General features: G+C 35.2%; 2 protein-coding genes across 2 annotated transcripts in view; both read right to left on the bottom strand.

Moving 5' to 3' along the window:
* The window catches only part of LOC113817567 (transforming growth factor-beta-induced protein ig-h3), a 24,223-nt gene extending 7,477 nt beyond the window's left edge, over positions 1 to 16,746 (bottom strand). The window contains exons 1-6 of the mRNA XM_027369608.2: positions 16,627 to 16,746; positions 5,157 to 5,273; positions 3,928 to 4,033; positions 2,557 to 2,765; positions 1,995 to 2,190; positions 344 to 552 (exon numbers count right to left, since the gene is read on the bottom strand). Of these exons, the coding sequence (XP_027225409.2) occupies positions 344 to 552; positions 1,995 to 2,190; positions 2,557 to 2,765; positions 3,928 to 4,033; positions 5,157 to 5,213 (777 nt within the window). The 5' untranslated portion in view covers positions 5,214 to 5,273; positions 16,627 to 16,746. The remainder of the gene's footprint in view (positions 1 to 343; positions 553 to 1,994; positions 2,191 to 2,556; positions 2,766 to 3,927; positions 4,034 to 5,156; positions 5,274 to 16,626) is intronic.
* The window catches only part of LOC113817576 (uncharacterized), a 20,164-nt gene continuing 16,421 nt past the window's right edge, over positions 16,258 to 20,000 (bottom strand). Inside the window, exons 12-16 of the mRNA XM_070121218.1 lie at positions 19,602 to 19,781; positions 18,903 to 19,062; positions 18,262 to 18,386; positions 17,713 to 17,788; positions 16,258 to 16,941 (exon numbers count right to left, since the gene is read on the bottom strand). Coding sequence (XP_069977319.1) covers positions 16,586 to 16,941; positions 17,713 to 17,788; positions 18,262 to 18,386; positions 18,903 to 19,062; positions 19,602 to 19,781 — 897 coding nt within the window. The 3' untranslated portion in view covers positions 16,258 to 16,585. The remainder of the gene's footprint in view (positions 16,942 to 17,712; positions 17,789 to 18,261; positions 18,387 to 18,902; positions 19,063 to 19,601; positions 19,782 to 20,000) is intronic.

Raw genomic sequence — 20,000 nt, 5'->3', positions numbered from 1 at the left:
CTCTCCCTCTCTCCCCGCTATTCCTTTTCTTTGACTTTTTTCTCATCTCCACTCTTACTTTTTTATCTTTCGCTTAATTTCTTTGTCTCTTCCCCCCTTCTCTTTCACTCACTCTCTCTCCCTTCTTCCTTTCCTCCTTCCTTTTCTCCCTCCCTTCTCTCTCTCCCTCCATCCTTTCCTCCTTCGCTCTCTCTCTCTCCCTCCCTCCTTTCCCCCTTCTTCCTTTCCTCCTTCACTCTCTCTCCCTTCTTCCTTTCCTCCTTCACCCTCCCTCCCTCCCTCTCATCCCTCTCCCCCTCCCTCCCATTCACACCACACAAACATGATAAAAATCCATACTCACATTGCCGTTCACATTGACCCTAAGGTCCCCGCCCTGCGCCGTGGTGGCCACGAGGCCGTCGCTCAGGTCGGACGAGAGGACGGCGCCGGGGACCACGTGGTACAGCAGGACGTCCTTCAGCCTCTCGGGGTCGGCGAGCAGGGCCTTCACGAGCTCAGGGTCGAGGGCTTGGAAGGCCTCGTTGGTCGGGGCGAAGACAGTGAAGGGGCCTGAAATGCAGAAATAATTTATTATCATTATTATTATTATCATCATCATCATTATCATTATTATTATTATTATCATCACCATCATTATCATTATTATTATCATCATCATCATTATCATTATCATTATTATTAACGTTATTATCATTATTATTATTATTATCATGGCTATTATTATTATCATTATTATTGTTATTATTATTATTATTTTCTTGAAGTGTACAGCTGTTAGCAAAATGCACTTATCTCTTAATAATTTGTTCGAAATATCTCAGTAATAAAAGAAAATAAAGTATATTCAAGCTTTGTCGGTGTGAAAGTGACAAAATGAACCCTTGAAATCAAAATCATATTCTTTTTATACTTTCTATAGCAGATATACATGATTATGAATATACATTGCTATGATTAACACTCTTTTAAAAAGCGTCTTATAAAGTATTCCCAAGAAATGATCGAACAACGACACTCAATTGATTAGTATAATAAATAGCAATATAACTTCCTGATACCCTCTTCTGAATAACAACGACACAATTACATAGCAAGATAAATAAAAATATAATTTTCTGATACCCTCTTCTGAAGGTTTCTCAAAGAGACTGTAAAAACACGTATGTATTGCCACTTTATCTAAGATCTCCCTCGAAAAAAAGAGAAAGAAAAATATCTACAATATTCTGCAATACACCTAACATCGGGCAAACTAACAACAAACTTGAAGAAAAGGAAAGAAAGAAAAAACTTAAACTAAAAACCACTTTTAAAAAACGCACGTAATTTTACAACTCACAAAGAAAATCAAATAAGAACAAAAGCAAAAAAAAGAAGCTAACATAACATACCAATCTCCTTCAATACACCTTATCTAATCCAATCACCCAATCAACTAATCCAATCTTACATCCTAACCAATCCAATCTAAAACCCTAATCTAATTCCCCACATCAATTAATCCAATCTGACATCCTAATCTAATCCCTCTTAGCCAATTAAAATCCCACAAAAAACACCAACATAACACGCTAATCTCCTTCAACATATCGTATCTAATCCAATCTCCAATCAATTAATCCAATCTGACATCCTATTCTAATCTCCCAATCAATCAATCCAATATAAGGTCCTAATCTGTATCTAATCTGATATCCCAATCAATTAATCTAATCTGACATCTCAATCCGTATCTAATCTGATATCCTAATCTACTCCCAATCAATTAATCCAAACTGACATCCTAATTAACCCAATCTGACTTCCTGATCCAATCCCCCAATTAACTAATCCAACCTGACATCCTAATCAACCCAATCTGACTTCCTGATCCTAGCACCCAATCAACTAATCCAACCTGACATCCTAATCAACCCAATCTGACTTCCTGATCCAATCACCCAATTAACTAATCCAATCTGGCATCTGAATCCAATCCCCTTGACACATACCGCCATTGGAGACCGTGTCCGCCAGCCCGGCAGTCACCACCAAGTCGACGAGCTGACTGAATCCTTGAGACGTCAGGACTTCGGCGAGGTTTCCGACGTCTTCAGGAGGCATCAGGACCTGGTCGATGACGTGGATGACCCCGTTTCTCGCCATGATGTCAGCCTGGGTCACGGCGACGTCGTTGACCTTGACGCCCTGCAAGGAGGTGAGGCATTGGGGTGTGTGGGTGGAAGAGGGAAGGCGTGTAGGGGGATATTGCTTATATATTATCTGTCTCTTTTACTTTTTCTTTTTCTCTTTCTCTCTATCTCTGTATCGATCTCTCTATATCTATATATATATCTACATATCTATTTATCTATCTATCTATCTATTCATCTAAATAAATAGATAGATGAATATATACACTTACACTCCTAATAAACCAGAGTAACACAAACAAGAAGAATAATCAACGTATCAGAAGTACCATGATAATAACATGAATAACGCCAGTAACAATAACAACAACAAATGAAACAACAATAACAAATATATAATCCACCCAGTGCCAATACTCACATTCCTATTCACGTTAATCCTCAGAGGTCCTCCTTGAACAGAGTCGGCCACCATGCCGTCTCTGAGACTCGAAGACACGACCCTCCCCGACACCACGTGGTACAGCAACACGTTCTTCAGCATCTCCGTGTCAGCCAAGAGGGAGTTGACCAGCTGGGGGTCGAGTGCTTCAAATGCCTTGTTGGTCGGGGCGAAGATGGTGAAGGGACCTGTTTGGGATGGGAGGAAGGGGGGATATGAATGAGGTTTTGTTATTGTTTTGTTTGTGTGTGTTTATTTGTTTGTTTGTGTGTGTGTGTTGATGGTACAAAACCGTGTGAGTGTGGGTTTTGCTGAAATAGTCTTAATGAATCTGTAACTGTTTTTTGTATGTGTGTATCTTACCACTTTTTATTATTAATCTTATTATTTTATATAGCGGCTACTTCCTTCCCTCCCTCCCTCCCTCCCTCTTCCCTCCTCCTCCATCCCTCCCTCCTTCCAGTCCTGGTTACATGTCTTTTTAATACAAATTGTCTCTCCTCCTCCTCCATCCCTTATATTCATGACTGATGAATAATGTCTGTATTATCATGTCGTGTTAACTCGGTTTGTTGGGTTACATAAGGTTTGTTGTACAGTCATCTTAAAATCTCTTGCAGGTTGTAGTGTTTTAAAACATATAGATGAATGCATTATATATATTGATATACTTATATGTGTATACTTTGTAATATGCACACACACACAACCAAATACATAATCAGGATATATGTACACACACACACAAACATATTCGCATACACGTACGTACACACAAACGTTGCTGTGAGTGTACACACACACACACACACACACACACACACACACACACACACACACACACACACACACACACACATGAATATATATATATATATATATATATATATATATATATATATATATATATATATATATATATATATATATTTATATTATCTATCTATTTATACACACACACACACAAACATATATATATATATATATATATACATATATATATATATATATATATATATATATATATATATATATATATATATATATATATATATAATGCATATTATATGATATAATATATAATAATATACAATATATATATCATATATTATATATATATATATATATATATATATATATATATATATATATATATATATATATATATATACACATACATACATACATATACGCATGTATACACACATACACGCATACATACATATTTACAAATATACATACCCATTTCCACACACACGCACACACACACACCTAAAAACCCAGACCACGCATGCCCGCAACGGCTGCCACGCTGCACCCACCACGCCCACCTCCCACCATCTCCCTCACCTCCATTTGAGACCGTATCCGCAAGCCCGGCAGTGACCACCAAGTCGACGAGCTGCGTGAAGCCTCTCGCTGTCAACACCTCGGCAAGGTTGCTCCGTTGCTGGCCCTGTAAAGGTGTGGAGGTCCATGTTGAGATGTTGCAAATGGGTTCTGGGTATGTTGGGTATGTGTGTGTGTGTCAGTTTGGTACGAGTCGGGTATTTATGGGGATAAATGATTGGTCTATGTGGTGTTTGGAATCAAATTAAATTATGGGAGGTCATGTTATGTTGTATTATTAGGTTTAAGATGTATATTACCTTATCGAGTTCATATATGTTGTATTTTTAAATCTAAGATATCCATTAGCTTATCAAGTGTTCATATGATATATTCTTTACATTTAAAATATATATCAACTTATAAAGGTCATGTATATTGTACTTTTACAATTAAGTTATATATATATAATTTTATGGAATTCACGTATGTTTTATTTCTACAATTAATATATATATCTACTTACAGAATTCTTGTATGTTATATTTTTACATCTAAGATATACAGTAATTTATCAAGATCCTGCTCATGTATGTTGTATTTCCACATTTAAGGTATATATCAACTTACAGAATTCATACATGTATACTTTCGCATTTAAGATATCTATCAAACTATGGAATTAATTTATGTTGTATTTTTACATTTAAATATATGTCAACTTATGGAATTCACAAATGCTGTACTTCGATATTTAAGATATACATTAACCTATGAAATTTGTATTTTTGTGTATGTTTTATATTACTTTGTATGTTGTATTTTTACATTTGAGATTATATTCGAGTACGTACCTATGAAATTCATGTATGTTGTAATTTTTACATATGGGATTATAATCGACTACGTACCTATGGAATTCACGTATGTTATATTTTTTACATATGAGATTATAGTCTAGTACGTAACTATGAAATTCATGTATGTTGTAATTTTTACATTTGAGATTATAGTCGACTACGTACCAATGGAATTCACGTATGTTATATTTTTACATATGAGACTATAGTCGACTACGTACCTATGAAATTCACGTATGTTATATTTTTACATATGAGATTATAGTCGACTACGTAACTATGAAATTCATGCATGTTGTAATTTTTACATTTGAGATTATAGTCGACTACGTACCAATGGAATTCACGTATGTTATATTTTTACATAAGAGACTATAGTCGAGTACGTACCTGAGCTTGTATGCTGAGCAGGGTCACCAGAAACACCGAAAAACCAGCTCGTAACATCTTCTCTTCCTCGGGGGGTCGAGAACGGCAGCGGAGAGGACGAACTGGTGTCGCTAAAGCCTGGCCAGGGAGTGCAGGAACCCCCAAAGCTTACCTGTCTTTTTTATACAGCGGTTCCCTGGTCCCTCTCCTCCCCCTCCTTCTCCTACTCCCCCTTCCCCCCCTCCTACTCTTCCTCCTCCCCCCCCCTCCTACTTCTTCCCACCCCCTCCTACTTCTCCCCCCCTCCCTCCTTCCTTCCAGTCCTGGTTACGTATCTTTTTATACACATTGTCTCTCTTCTTCCTCCTCCCTCCAGCCCTTGGTTACGTGTCTTTTCTTTTACGCAGCGTCTCCTTCTCCCTCCTCCCTCTACTCCTAGTCTTTTCTTTAACACAGTGCTCCTCCTCTATCCTCCTCTCCTGATTACCTGTCTATTTTCCCTCCTCCCCTGTCTATTTTTAACACAGCATCCCTCCTCCTTTCTCCTCCCCTGGTTACCTGTTTTTTTCTTAACACAGTGTCCCTCCTTTTTCCCCTGGTTACCTGATTTTTTTTCTTAACACAGGTCCCTTCTTCCTCCCGTGGTTACCTGTCTATTTTTAACACAGTGTCCCTCCTTCTTCCCCCTCCCCTGGTTACCTATTTTTTGCTTCTTAACACAGTTCCCCCTACAACCTTGGTTACCTGTATATGTATTTTTTAACAGTACCCTTCCTCCTTCGTCCTCTCCTTGTTACCTGTCCTTTTTTTAATATGCAGCGTCCCTCTTCTTTCCTCCTCCATTGGTTACCTGTCTCTTTTGAACACAGTTCCACCTAGACCCTTGGTTACTTGTCTATTTTTAACACAGTGTCCCTCTTCCTCTCCTGGTTACCTGTCTATTTTTCTAACGAAGCGACCCTCCTCTCCTGTTTACCTGTGTCTTTTTATTAACACAGTTCCCCCTACGTCCCTTGTTGTCTATCTTTTTAACATAGCGTGGCTCCTCCTTCCCCTGTTTACCTTTTTATTAATTTATCTATTATTTTTTTCTGAACACAGCGTTCCTCCTTCTCCCTCCTCTCCTGTTTACCTATCTTATTTGTTTATTTACTATATTTATCAATTTATTATTATCATGTATCTATTTTTTCTTAACATAGCGTCCCTCCTCCTCCCTCCTCTCCTGTTTACCTTTTCTTTTCTTTTCTTAACACATCGTCCCTCTTCCTCCTCCCTCCTCTCCTATTTACCTTCATCTTATTTTATCTTATTAACACATCGTCCTTCTTCCTCCCTCCTCTCCTGTTTACCTTCCTTTTCTTTTTCTTTTCTTATCTTTTCTTTTCTGACCACAGCGCCCCTCTCCCTCCCCAATCCCTCCTTCCTCCCTTGGCTCCCAGCTACACAACCCCCCCTCCCTCCCCCTCCCCCCCTCCTCTGCGCCGGGGCTTACGCAACGCCCCAAAACGGGACCTCCGCCCCAGGGACCCCGGGCTAACAAAAGACGGCGCTCGGGATCTTTACGTAAACCCGAAGATGGCGAGGTTACGTAAACCTTCCTTCCGGTCGGTTTTCTGCAATTATCCTTTACGTAAAGGAGGGATGTGGATATATTTATAGGATTATGTTTGGTGTAGTTGTATTCGTGGTCGTGTTTATACTTATATTCGTGATTTGGATAAAAAGACAATAATATTTATCCTTAGACGGTATGTATACAATATTTATCCTCGGTATATATTAATATTCATGATTATGCTTTAAAAAAATTGCTCATACTTTAACCTTATGTCCCTACATCAGAACAGAAATAAAACAAGTAAAAAAGAAAAAAAATATATAAAAATAAACAAACTACCCTCAAACAAAGGAGCTAACACGAGCTAGCAAAGTTGGACGGGCAGATCACGTGTTCAACCACGCGGACCCGTTCCCGAAACTCATGTGCCTCTCTAACCCTTTCCGTTCCATCTAAAAAATCATATCGAATTCTTTACTTCGATGCACTTTATTTGAATTAAACTGTGAGCATATGGCTAGGAGGAGTTGGATTGATTAGTTTGATATATAGATGATTAAAGAGGAAGAGATAGTGAATGTGTGTGTGTGTGTGTGTGTGTGTGTGTGTGTGTGTGTGTGTGTGTGTGTGTGTGTGTGTGTGTGTGTGTGTGTGTGAGAGAGAGAGAGAGAGAGAGAGAGAGAGAGAGAGAGAGAGAGAGAGAGAGAGAGAGAGAGAGAGAGAGAGAGAGAGAGAGAGAGAGAGAGAGAGAGAAGGGGAGAGAGAGAGAGAGGAGAGAGTAGGGGAGAGAGAGAGAGAGGAGAGAGAGAGAGAGGAGAGAGAGAGAGAGGAGAGAGAGAGAGACAGAGACAGAGAGAGAGAGAGCGACAGAGAGAGAGAGCGACAGAGACAGAGAGAGAGAGAGAGAGAGAGAGAGAGAGAGAGAGGAGAGAGAGAGACAGACAGACAAAGAGAGAGATGAAGAGAGATAGAATTCAGGAAATCTAATTCAGATTATATCTAATTCCATACTTTTGATATGCATTATCTGAATTAAATTATAAATAAACGATAGGAGAATTTTTTATTAATTAATATGACCCTATAGATAAAAAAAAGTAAAAAACAACAACAGGAGATATGATTCAGATTATATCGAATCCCACACTCCAGTGCATATTATATGAATTAATCTATAAACACATAATATAATTACTTGAATTTATTAGTATGAAAGAAAGAAAATCGGCAGATTCACGTGTTTATGTAAAGGTATAAAAATATAATGAATATATATTCCTGTTTTGTAAAATGAAAAAATATATAGATATGACTATTAAGCATTGATATAAAATTAATCAATTTTTTGCTTGTATTTGATTTCTTTATCATAAAAAATATTATGTCTATGATACTTTTACATACACAATAGTTCAATTACGAGGTAAGTTTTTTTTTAATATGATGTAGATTATCATCATCATTATCTGTGAGTACTAGTTATATCAGATCTATGATGATGATAATAGCGACAATGGCAATTCTGATAGTGATTGTGACAATAACAATGGTAATGGTAATGATAATGATAATAATGGCAACAGTGATGATGCCAATAATGATAACAGTGATCATGAAGATAATGAAAGTGATGATGATGGAGATAATGAGTGATAATGGCTTTTATAGCGGTAATAATAGGAAGGACAATGACAAAAGTAATGGTGATAAAGATAATGACGGAAATAATGATGAAGATAATGACGAAAACAATAATCATAAAGATAATGACGACAATGCTGATAACGATAATGAGCATGATTATGAATATAAAGTTGAATTAATAGCAACAACAGCTGATGAAACATAAATATAATGATAATGAAAGCAATTATAATTTCAATTTCTCTAATCAATTCTAATAATAATTTCCGACTGTATTTCAGCAGGCAATAATAATGATAAATCTTATGAATAAGTGTTATCTAATGGTTTGTTGTATGTTCTTAATATCATTATTTGTTTTATTCAGAATTTCAAACTTATTATCATAACCACTGTTATCATGATAAGTGTATGTTAATTTATCATTATATTCTTCTTATTACTATCATTATAAGTCACAATTATCAATGTCGTTACCATTAACGATATCATTATTACCATAATCATTATCATTACTATTACTAGTAGTATCGTCATTATCATTATTGCTATGATTGTTATTATCATTATCATCATTATGATCATTTTTCTTACAATTGTTATTATCATTATCACCATTACCATCATTATTACTGTTACTGTAATTATAATCATTGTTATCATTATAATTTTTTGTGATAATCATCATCGTTACCACTATTACTATTATTACTATTACTATCATTGTCATTATCAATATGATTATTATTACAATCATTATTATTGTTATCATTATTGTTACTATTGTTGATGTTATTATTTTTATTATTATTGTTGTTGTTATTAGTACTAGTGTCATCAATATTATCATTGCTACTTTTACTATTTTCATTATCATCATTATGTTTGTTATCATTAACATTATCATTATTATTGCCATTATTATTATCATCATCATCAATTTTATTATTATCACTGCTTTTATTACTCTCATCATCATAATATTAGCATCATCAATATCAATATTGTAATTATTATCTTCATTATTGTCATTATTATTATTACCATTTGTATTACCATCATTATAATCCTATTTATTGATTTCATTAACATTATTACTATTATTATGATTAATATTAACGCCAATATTATCATAATTGTTATCATTATAATAATGAATGTTATCATTATCATTACTATTATTATAAATATTGATGTTATTATTATCATTGTTATCATTGCCATTATCATCGCTTTCATCATCATTGTCATTGTTGCTCATGTTCTCTCTTTTTTTTTAAGTTATCAATAGGTCTATTGTCAATATCTTTCTAATAATCACCATTCGTTCTTGCCACTGTTATTGCAGATAGTAGAAATGATGGTAATATTTTTGTAATGAGAGTAATTAGCGAGCTGGATGGCATACAGTACAATTGTTTTTACATGCTTTCAATAACACCATAATTACTTGTATTATTTTGATTTCTCTCTCTCTGTCTTGCGTCCTATTTCTCTGTCTATCTGTCTCTCTTTTTTTTATCTATTTGTCTCACTTTTTATCTATCTATTTTTCTGTCTCAATTTTTATCTATCTTTCTGTCTCTCTTTTTATCTATCTAGATGTCTCTCTATTTTCTATCTTGGTGTCTCACTTTTTACATATATAGCTTTCAGTCTCACTATTTATGTACCTATTTTTCTCTCTTTATTTATCTCTATATATATCTGGCTGTCTATATTCCCGGCGTAAATATTCGTCACTACAGCCTATCAACACACGCGGTTTATTGCAGTAAATTGTACTCAACATGTCTATAAAATTTTAGTTTTTTCCTAGTCACATTGAATTGTACACAAAAGTATATACAGCATGTGTATACATATGCACACATACACACACACACACATATATATATATATATATACATATATATATATATATATATATATATATATATATATATATATATATATATATATATATATGTATGTATATATGGTGTGTTTGTCTTTGCATGTACGGGTTTATATATATATATATATATATATATATATATATATAAAATATATATATATGTATATTATATATATAAAATATATATATAATATATATATATAATATACATAATATATATATTATATAAATATATAATTACATATATAGATATATATTTATATATATATATACACACACACACACACGCACACGCTCACACACACACACACACAAATATATATATATATATATATATATATATATATATATATATATATATATATATATATATATATACATACATATATATATATACACACACACACACACACACACATATAGACACGTATATATGTACATATGTACACACACATACATATATATGCATATATGTATGTGTGCGTGTTTGTATTATGCATTCACACACATACACACACACACACATACAGCCTGACACACACGCAAACGCCAACCCTAAACGTTACGCAACTAACTTTTTTTTCTCCCGAGTGTCCATCAACTCACAAAAGAAAGAATCGACTCTTATCAGTCAGCAATCACAAGACACGCACAGAATAATAATAAAAAAAACATAAAAGAACATAAAAAAACAACACAGATACATATACTTTTTTTTATCTATCTATCTTTCTGTCTCACTGTTTATTTATTTATCTCTCTATCCGTCGTCCCATTTCCCTATATATCTATCTGTCACTCTTTTTTATCTATCCATCTATCCCTCTACTTATTATTACTACTATTATTATCGCTACTTTTCTTCTCCCAAATACAAAATAACTCTTTGTTGACCGCTTGGAAACCTCCCTCCATACTTCTAACAGTACTAGGCATCGTAATGTTATGGTCGCAGCGCCCCCTAAGCCAGGGACGTAAATTGCAGTCTCATCCTGATCCCCCGGGTGAATGGACTGTGGGTTTCGTAACATCTTTTGTTCGTTATAGAAGGGTGGTTTAAATGCTAAAAAAATATATATATGCATATATAACAAAATTTACGATATTTGACATTTTCGTTCGTTATAGAAGGGTGGTTTAAATGCTAAAAAATATATATGCATATATAACAACATCTACGATATTTGAAAATAAAAACGTGTAGCTTGCATTTTAGAAGGGTGGTCTAGAGGCTAAAAATATATGTATATAATAAAATCTACGATATTTGAAAATAAAAACTTTTAGCTTGCATTTTAGAAGGGTGGTCTAGAGGCTAAAAATATATGTATATAACAAAATCTACAATATTTGAAATTTACAAACGTTTAGCTTGCATTTCAGAAGGTTGGTCAAGATGCTAAAATATATATGTATATGGCAAAATCTACGATATTTAAAATTAAAAATCGTCTTGGCTTCCATTATAGAAGGGTGGTCTGGCTGCTAAAACTATATCTATAAAACAAAATCTACGATATTTGAAAAAGAAAGAAAGAAAAAGACGCTTGAACTTGCATTATAGAAAGGTGGTCTAAATGCTATAAATATATGTATATACCAAAATCTAGGATACATATATAAAACCGTTTGAGCTTGCGTTATAGAAAAAAAATACATACATATAACAAAATCTACCATATTTGAAAAAACGCTTTATCTTACATTATGGAAGGGTGATCTACATGATAAGAATAATGAATAATGATAAAGTCTACGATACCTAAATAAAAGCTTTATATTACACTAAAGAAATACAGAAAAAGGTGATCTACGATCTACGATACTTGATTAAACCCTGTAGCTATCATTACATTAATATCTTTAGACACTTTAAATTACATTACTGAAGTATGATTATTAGTAACGGTGACTACTCATAGACTGTGGTCTAGATGTTTATAAATTGATAATAAGATCTGTGATAACTAAATAAACATCATCGATTAATTTACATAAATACAATTATTTATAAGATTAGTTTCAATTATGGAGATAAAAAAATCTCATGTGAGATAAAAACAAAAAAACAAAAAAACGTAAAGATTTGAAAGAAAATATTGCTTCACATTCAAGCGATAAAGTTTGCATTAAAGTTAATGAATTGCTGGGAAGAAATCTTGATGAAATATTATAAATGTAATGTAAATGGAAACATGATTATTATTATTTATTCTAAGTGTAAGATAAAAAATACAAATAAACAAACAAACAAAAAAGAATGTACGGTACAAAAAATAATAAATAAAAATAATAAAAACAGCTTACGTTACATAAATATGTTTATTCACAACACTAATTTCACTTCAGAAGGATAATATATGTATAAAAATGTATAGTAATAAAATCTTGTGAATTTACGATGCTTTAAAATACTGTTTACTACGTTAAATGTAATTCTTTAGAACACTAACTTCTCTTATCGAGAGAATGTTCTAGAATGTGAAGTGAGGATAGTAATAGTTATATCTAATATAAAACGTAAATGACAAAATATTCCTACTATCTCTCTATCTGGCGGTGTCTGGAAACTCAATGTTATTTTTTTTACACTTGACTGGAACCCATGCAAGGAAGGGGGGGAGGGGGGAGGGGGGTAGGGGGTAGGAAGATTGTGAAGGGTGGGGGGAGGAGGAAGAGGAAGAGAAGGAGGAGAAGGAAGAAGAAGAGGAAGATGAGGAGCAGGAGGAGGAAGAAGAAGAAGAGGAAGATGAGGAGCAGGAGGAAGGAGAGGAGGAAGATGAGGAAGAGGAGGAGGAGGAGGAAGATGAAGCGGAGGAGGAGAAGGAGGAGAAGAAGGAGAAAACCAAAAAGAAGAAGAAGAAGAAAAAGAAAAAGAAACAGAAGAAGAAGAAGAAGAACTAAAAGAGAGGGGATGGGACGAAATAATAGGAGAAGAAGGAGGTAAAACTATAAGAACTGTGATGTAATTGAGGGGAAGGGAGGGAGGAGGAGGAAGAGAAGGAGGAGGAGGAAAAAAAAGGGGAAAGATAGGAAGACGAACACGCACCGCAATCAGAGAACAACAAAGGCATAATACCACTTGGATGAAAATTACTTTCCTGACAATGGCCGGTCAACTTCAAGGTCAAATCGGGACTTTATATCACGGGTGAGTTTTATCCGGACTTGCTATAGCGTTGTGTGTTGGGGGGAGGGGGAGGGGGAGGAGGGAGGAGGGAGGAGGGAGTGGGGAGAAGGGAGGGTGGAGGGAGGGGAGGTCTGTGAGGGGGGGAGAGGGGGGAGGGAGGGGAGGTGTGTGAGGGGGGAGAGGGGAGGAGGGCGGTTAGCGTGTATTAGGGGGGGGGTGAGGAGGGGAAGGTGTGTGAGGGGGGAGAGAGAGGGAGAGATAGAGAAGGGGCTGGGGGTTGGATCTGTGTGTGTGTGTGTGTGTGTGTGTGTGTGTGTGTGTGTGTGTGTGTGTGTGTGTGTGTGTGTGTGTGTGTGTGTGTGTGTGTGTGTGTGTGTGTGTGTGTGTGTGTATGTGCGCTGATGAATTTGATGGAAAGAGGTATCGATGGAGCTACAGATGTAAATGCATTTATAGGTGGATAGATAAGTAGATACGTTGACGGAGAGAGTTAGAGAGATAAATAGATAGATAGACAAAGAGACAGATAGATAGAGAGATAAATAGATAGAGACACAGACAGACCTTCAGAGACTGAGAGACAAAGAAAAACAGACAAATCCATAGAAAAACAAACAGATAGACAGACAGACACAAAGAAAAGATAAGAAAAAAAAAACAAAGACCCCATCCACACCTCATATGGCAACAACGCCCCTAAAAGGATTCCGTACAAGTCTTCTATATACCTAATCCCTATGCAACAAGTGTAGAATCGCTTTATCTACATGCAACAGGGCGAAAAACGAGCTATAATCGCCACTACTACTATCCCAAGGTTAAAGAGATGCTTCTCTAGTGCTTCCTCAGCGGGAATAATATTGCAGTTGGCAACTCAGGGTGGGAGAGGTTTTGTATTTATAAACGTTCGTGTGAATGTTTTTATTTGACTCAACTATCATTATTATCCTTGTTGCTGTTATTATTATTATTACTATTATCATTATTATCCTTGTTGCTGTTATTATTATTATTACTATTATCATTATTATTACTATTATCATTATTATCATTATTATTACTATTATCATTATTATTATTATTACTATTATCATTATTATTATTAGTATTACTATTTGGTTTTTCTTTTCATCCTTTGCTGTTGTCATTATGATGATCATCATTATCATTGTGTTTATCATTATCTTCATTGACATTGTTGTTGTTTTTCATTATCATCATCGTTGTTGTTGTTATTATTGTTATTGTTATTATCATTATCATTAATGCTACTATCAACATTATCATATTTTTTATCCTCATTATCAATACCATTACTATTATCGTTATCATTACTATCCTTAATAAAATTCTGCAATGGTCGTGTCTGTGTCTGGACAATCTGGCAGCTGTTGCCAAGCAGAAAGTAAATTGAAAATATTCCTTCCTAAAGTTTACATATGTATGTGGAAGGGTTTATTTTTTATGAATTTCATTTTTTAAAAACTTAATTATATAAATATGACGAACTGTGTAAGGACATTTTGTATATGCCAAATGTTTTATACCTATAAAAATCGTCTAAATATATGAGAATACATAACTTGCATTATTACTTTTTCCAGTATATACCTAGCTCGCAATTTCGCTCGATATCTCTGAAGGCCCATATGACCCTCCCATCAACTAAACAACGACAACAACAACAACAACAACAACAAAATCTTGAATATTTTAGTCTGCGCGAAAAACACTTTCAATTTCGCAGTCAGGTTTTAACTAGAATTTGCATAAGCTGTCCCGACCCGGTTACACAACTCTCGTTTTCTTCCATAGTAACACATTCCCCGCAGCCCGTTTTCTATGCGCTCGGAGGTGCCTGTTAACATTTTTTTTTTCTTAATTTAGGGTTCATCTTTCGGGTTATTTCCTGTTCGGTTTCACCTTCACGGTCGAGTTAATGTCAAGATCTGTTTCGGCGAAGGGTAACTGTTGAAATTTGCTGGGTTTTTGCCCTAAATTTAGGGGGTTTAAATGTGTTTTACCATAGAATGGAGTTTCAATATGGTTCTTTAACGCATTTTACTATAAAGGCGTACATAGTTTTTTTACAAGCTTCATTTACATACTATTGTTATGTAGTTGTAACAAATAAGCATTATTCTCAAAAACCACTAACCTACTCATCTCATCTCATACATCTCCTTTTTTACACAACACACCATAATCTATAAACCCCTTAATCTGCTTGAAACCACACGATTCCCCAATTTATACCCTCGCCTCCGCAGATTCCAGGAACCAGCCAGGTACCCCTACCCCCTCGTGCTGTATCCTCTGCCCAAGTCACCACGAAAAACGCACCATCCGTATATGGTTAATTTACGTAACATATCCACCTGTGTTCCCTACGCCCTTCACACACTGTCGCTTTCGGGGAATACAGACTGTGATCAGAATAGTGTTCAGTGATTGTCTATATTTACATGCAGGCGAATATACTTGCATAAACACTCATATTATATAATAGTTATAAATATAACGAAAAAAAAAAATATATTCGCAAAAATAAAATATATAATCTATACACAAACACATATATATGACTATATATACACATCTATACACACATATATGAGTATATATACTGTGCAAATACACATACACACATACATACACATACACATACACACACACACACACACACACACACACACACACACACACACACACACATATATATATATATATATATATATATATTTATATATATATATAAATATATATATATGATATATATATATAATATAATATATATATATATATATATATATATATATATATATATATATATATATATATATATATAAACACACACACACACACATATATAACTGAATAAAAGAAGTACAACAATTTTGGATTTATTTAAATTTCATACAATACATAACGTGAGATACAAGCAGCCACAACATTCAGGGAAACAGGAAAAGGAAAGAGGATGATAAACACTAAAACAGATAAAGAAAAATATAGATAGAAAGATGAGATTATTAGATGAGGAAATGCTTATGAGTAGATCCTTAATTAGGTAATCAGTTGAATTAATCAGTAAGAAAATTAGTATATCAGGTGTTATATGAGTAGTAGAATAGATTATGATACGTTATAATAACAAAATATATCAATAGAATATTATGATATATCTACAGAAGAGTATGATACAATCAACGTTACTTTTAGGTCAAGGTGAAGAGAGAGAGAAAAAAATTAAACTTACCTTCAGAAGCTGTTCCTGTAATTTCCTTTTCTGTTGTCTGTGTGATGTCTGTCGTGTCTGTGGTCGTGGCTGTGACGTTATTCGTTGTAAAAGTCGTGTTGGTCGTACTATCCGTGACGTCATCCGTGGTGAAGGTCGTGTTGGTCGTACTTTCCGTGACGTCATCCGTGGTGGTGGTGATGTTCGTGGTGGTGAATGTGATGTTGGTCGTCGTCGGTTCGATTGTGGCCGTCGAAGTCGTTGACATCGTGGAAGAGGTCGTGGAGAAGATCGTTGTAGTCGTTGTTGGAGGGACAGGGGTCGTGCTGACGTTCACTGCAGAAGAGGAAATGATTTAGGCACAGTAAGGCACGTGTAAAGTCGTACCTGTAAAATCGGAAGTAATGAAAGTTAACGCAGGGATATATGTGTATATTCTGTGACGACTACTTTTTTTTTCTCTCTCTCTCTCTTTCTCCCTTTCTGCCTATGGCTCTCTCTCTCTCTCTCTCTCTCTCTCTCTCTCTCTCTCTCTCTCTCTCTCTATTTATCTATCTGTCTGTCTGTCTCTCTCTCCCTCTGTCTTTTTCTGTCTATGTCAGTCAGTCTCTCTTCTCTCTCTCTCTCACACACACCTACCTACGCACGCAAATACACACACACATTAGGAAAAACGCTTTAGTCAGGAAAATACGAACAAAGATGAAGGAATTGCGTCAACAACAGAACAGGAAATAATGAAAGCAAACGCAGGATTTTGTATGTAAATATCGTAACGAAAGTTTTCTTTTCTATTTCTCCCTCTTTCTCTATCTGTCTGTCTATCTCTCTATGTATCTATCTCTATCTTTTTATTCCTCCCTCCCCCCCTCCTTATCTCTCTCTCCCTCTCTATGTATCGTTCTCTCTCGCTCTTTCTTTCAATCTTTTTATCTATCTATCTCGAACTATCTTCCTCCCTCCCTCCCTCCTTCTCCCCCCTCTCTCTCTTTCATTCTCTCTATCTCAGGCACACACACAAACGCACTTACACACACACACACTAACATACACATATCCGCATTCAGTAACTCAGAGTGACATGTTCTCTCCTGCATTAACACTTACCACATTCTGGTAGTGAAGCTAGTGACCACGTCTCATCACATTTGCACCTTGTGGTGAGTGATGGTATCCACAGGTCCTGGAAATGTGAAGAATATTTACACCGTTTTACTCATAAGGAACGTGGCTGGCTTAGAGGTCTTGGATCCAGCTCGATCTCTGAACAAAATGATGAACAGATTGGCTAAAGTTATGGAAAAACGGCTTTTTAACGTGGGTGTCTATATAGTGTTTTCATGATGTGTATTGTAAATAGGATAATACAGCTTAGAAAAAAAAACATATGGTCTCAATTGTAAATTCTGATGTAATTTGGAAAGTAACTTGTACAAACTTCCTATTGCCAATTACAACTCGTGTAATACAACTCCTATAACTTCCTCAACTTCTTATAACAGACTTTACATAAACCACAACCTATCTTACCCCATTCATCTACAACCCATACAACACTAACAAACCCACAACCAACAGAAACCACTTAAAAAAATTAAAAACTCACATAAAACCTCCACCTTTACCCCTTTTCCCCAACCTCACTCATATAAATACCTTGAAGAGCGCCCACGTATTACAGGTGTAAGTGATCTTGGTGTTGGTAAGAGCTCTCCCACCTAGCCAGTTCCAAGACCCGAGTGCAGGAACGGGGAGCAGGAGGCTTGTGTTGCATTCGCGGTCTGCAAAGGCGGGGGAGAGGAGGGGTGAGGGGGGGGCGTTGCTTGGTGGGTGGAGTGGTTGGTGAATTGGTAAATGGATGAATTAGGTAATTAACATATATGGATATGTACATATAGACACACACACACACACACACACATATATGTATATATATATATATATATATATATATATATATATATATATATACAGATATAATTTCACATACACATATGTATATATACATATATGTGTGTGTATATATGTCTATATATATCTATATCTATATATATATATATATATATATATATATATATATATATATATATACATATATATATATACATATATATACATATTTATATATATATATATATGTACATTACACACACATACACACCCTCTCTTCCTTTCTCTCTCCCTTCCTCCCTCCCTCCCTCCCTCCTACCCACACTCCCTCCCTCTCTCCCTCCCACCGTCCCTCTCCCTCCGTCCCTCCCTCCCTCCCTCCCTCCCCCCCTCAACCCCATACTAACCCCAGCATCCGAGGAAAGACTGGTAGTAATAGGTGAAATCGGGAAGACACATAACATAGTCGTTGTTGTTGGGCGTCGCAGTCTTCATGGGACAGAGGCAAGATAGTGTTATGTTCCTCCCCACCACGAGGCGCTCCCCTCCTCCCACCTGGGGCATAGCCTAGCGAGAGAAGGATAAAAGAGAGAATAGATTTAGTAGGATAATTAGGATAAAAAGATGATGGATTTAGTAGGATAATTAGGATAAAAAGGTGATGGATTTAGTTGGATAATTAGGATAAAAAGATGATGGATTTAGTAGGATAATTAGGATGAAAAAGAGAATATATTTAGTAGGATAATTAGGATAAAAAAGAGAATATATTTAGTAGGATAATTAGGATAAAAAGATGATGGATCTAGTAGGATAATTAGCATTGGTACGGAAAATAATAATGATAATAATAATGATGATGATAATAATAATAATAGTAATGATAATGATAATAGTATTAATAATAATAATAATAATAATAATAATGAAAATAATAAAGATAATAATAATAATAACAATAACAATAACGATAATGATGATGATGATAATAACAATAACAATAATAATAATAATAATAATAATAATAACAATAACAACAACAACAACATAACCTACCACTCATCAAAAAAAGACAAAAACAAACAAACACACACACACCCTCATACCTGATAAAAGTTAAAGGTCTGATTCGGATACAACCCCTTGGCAAGGTCAACGAAGGTCGTCTTGCAGTCCACATCCAAGTGCCTCTGGTGGTACGCGAACGCTGGCGTGTACGGGCCGGGTTCTTCGTTCTTGCATTTCGAGGTCACTGTCCTGATGTCGGCGATCTCGTCTTGGACGTTCTGAAGAAGGTGAGTAAGTTATGGCGATAAGGTTAAGTATGATTAGGATGATGGTAAGAATAAGTATAAGGTGAATGATTCATAATGGGATGGATAAGTATGATAAGGATGATGGTAAGAATAAGTATAAGGTGAATGATTCATAATGGGATGGATAAGTATGATAAGGATGATGGTAAGAATAAGTATAAGGTGAATGATTCATAATGGGATGGATAA

The sequence above is a fragment of the Penaeus vannamei genome, chromosome 4 (genome assembly GCF_042767895.1).
Source record: "Penaeus vannamei isolate JL-2024 chromosome 4, ASM4276789v1, whole genome shotgun sequence".
NCBI classification, from domain to species: Eukaryota; Metazoa; Arthropoda; class Malacostraca; order Decapoda; family Penaeidae; genus Penaeus; species Penaeus vannamei.
Note: the sequence above shows the minus strand (reverse complement) of the source record. Positions and strands in the feature narration are given on the sequence as shown.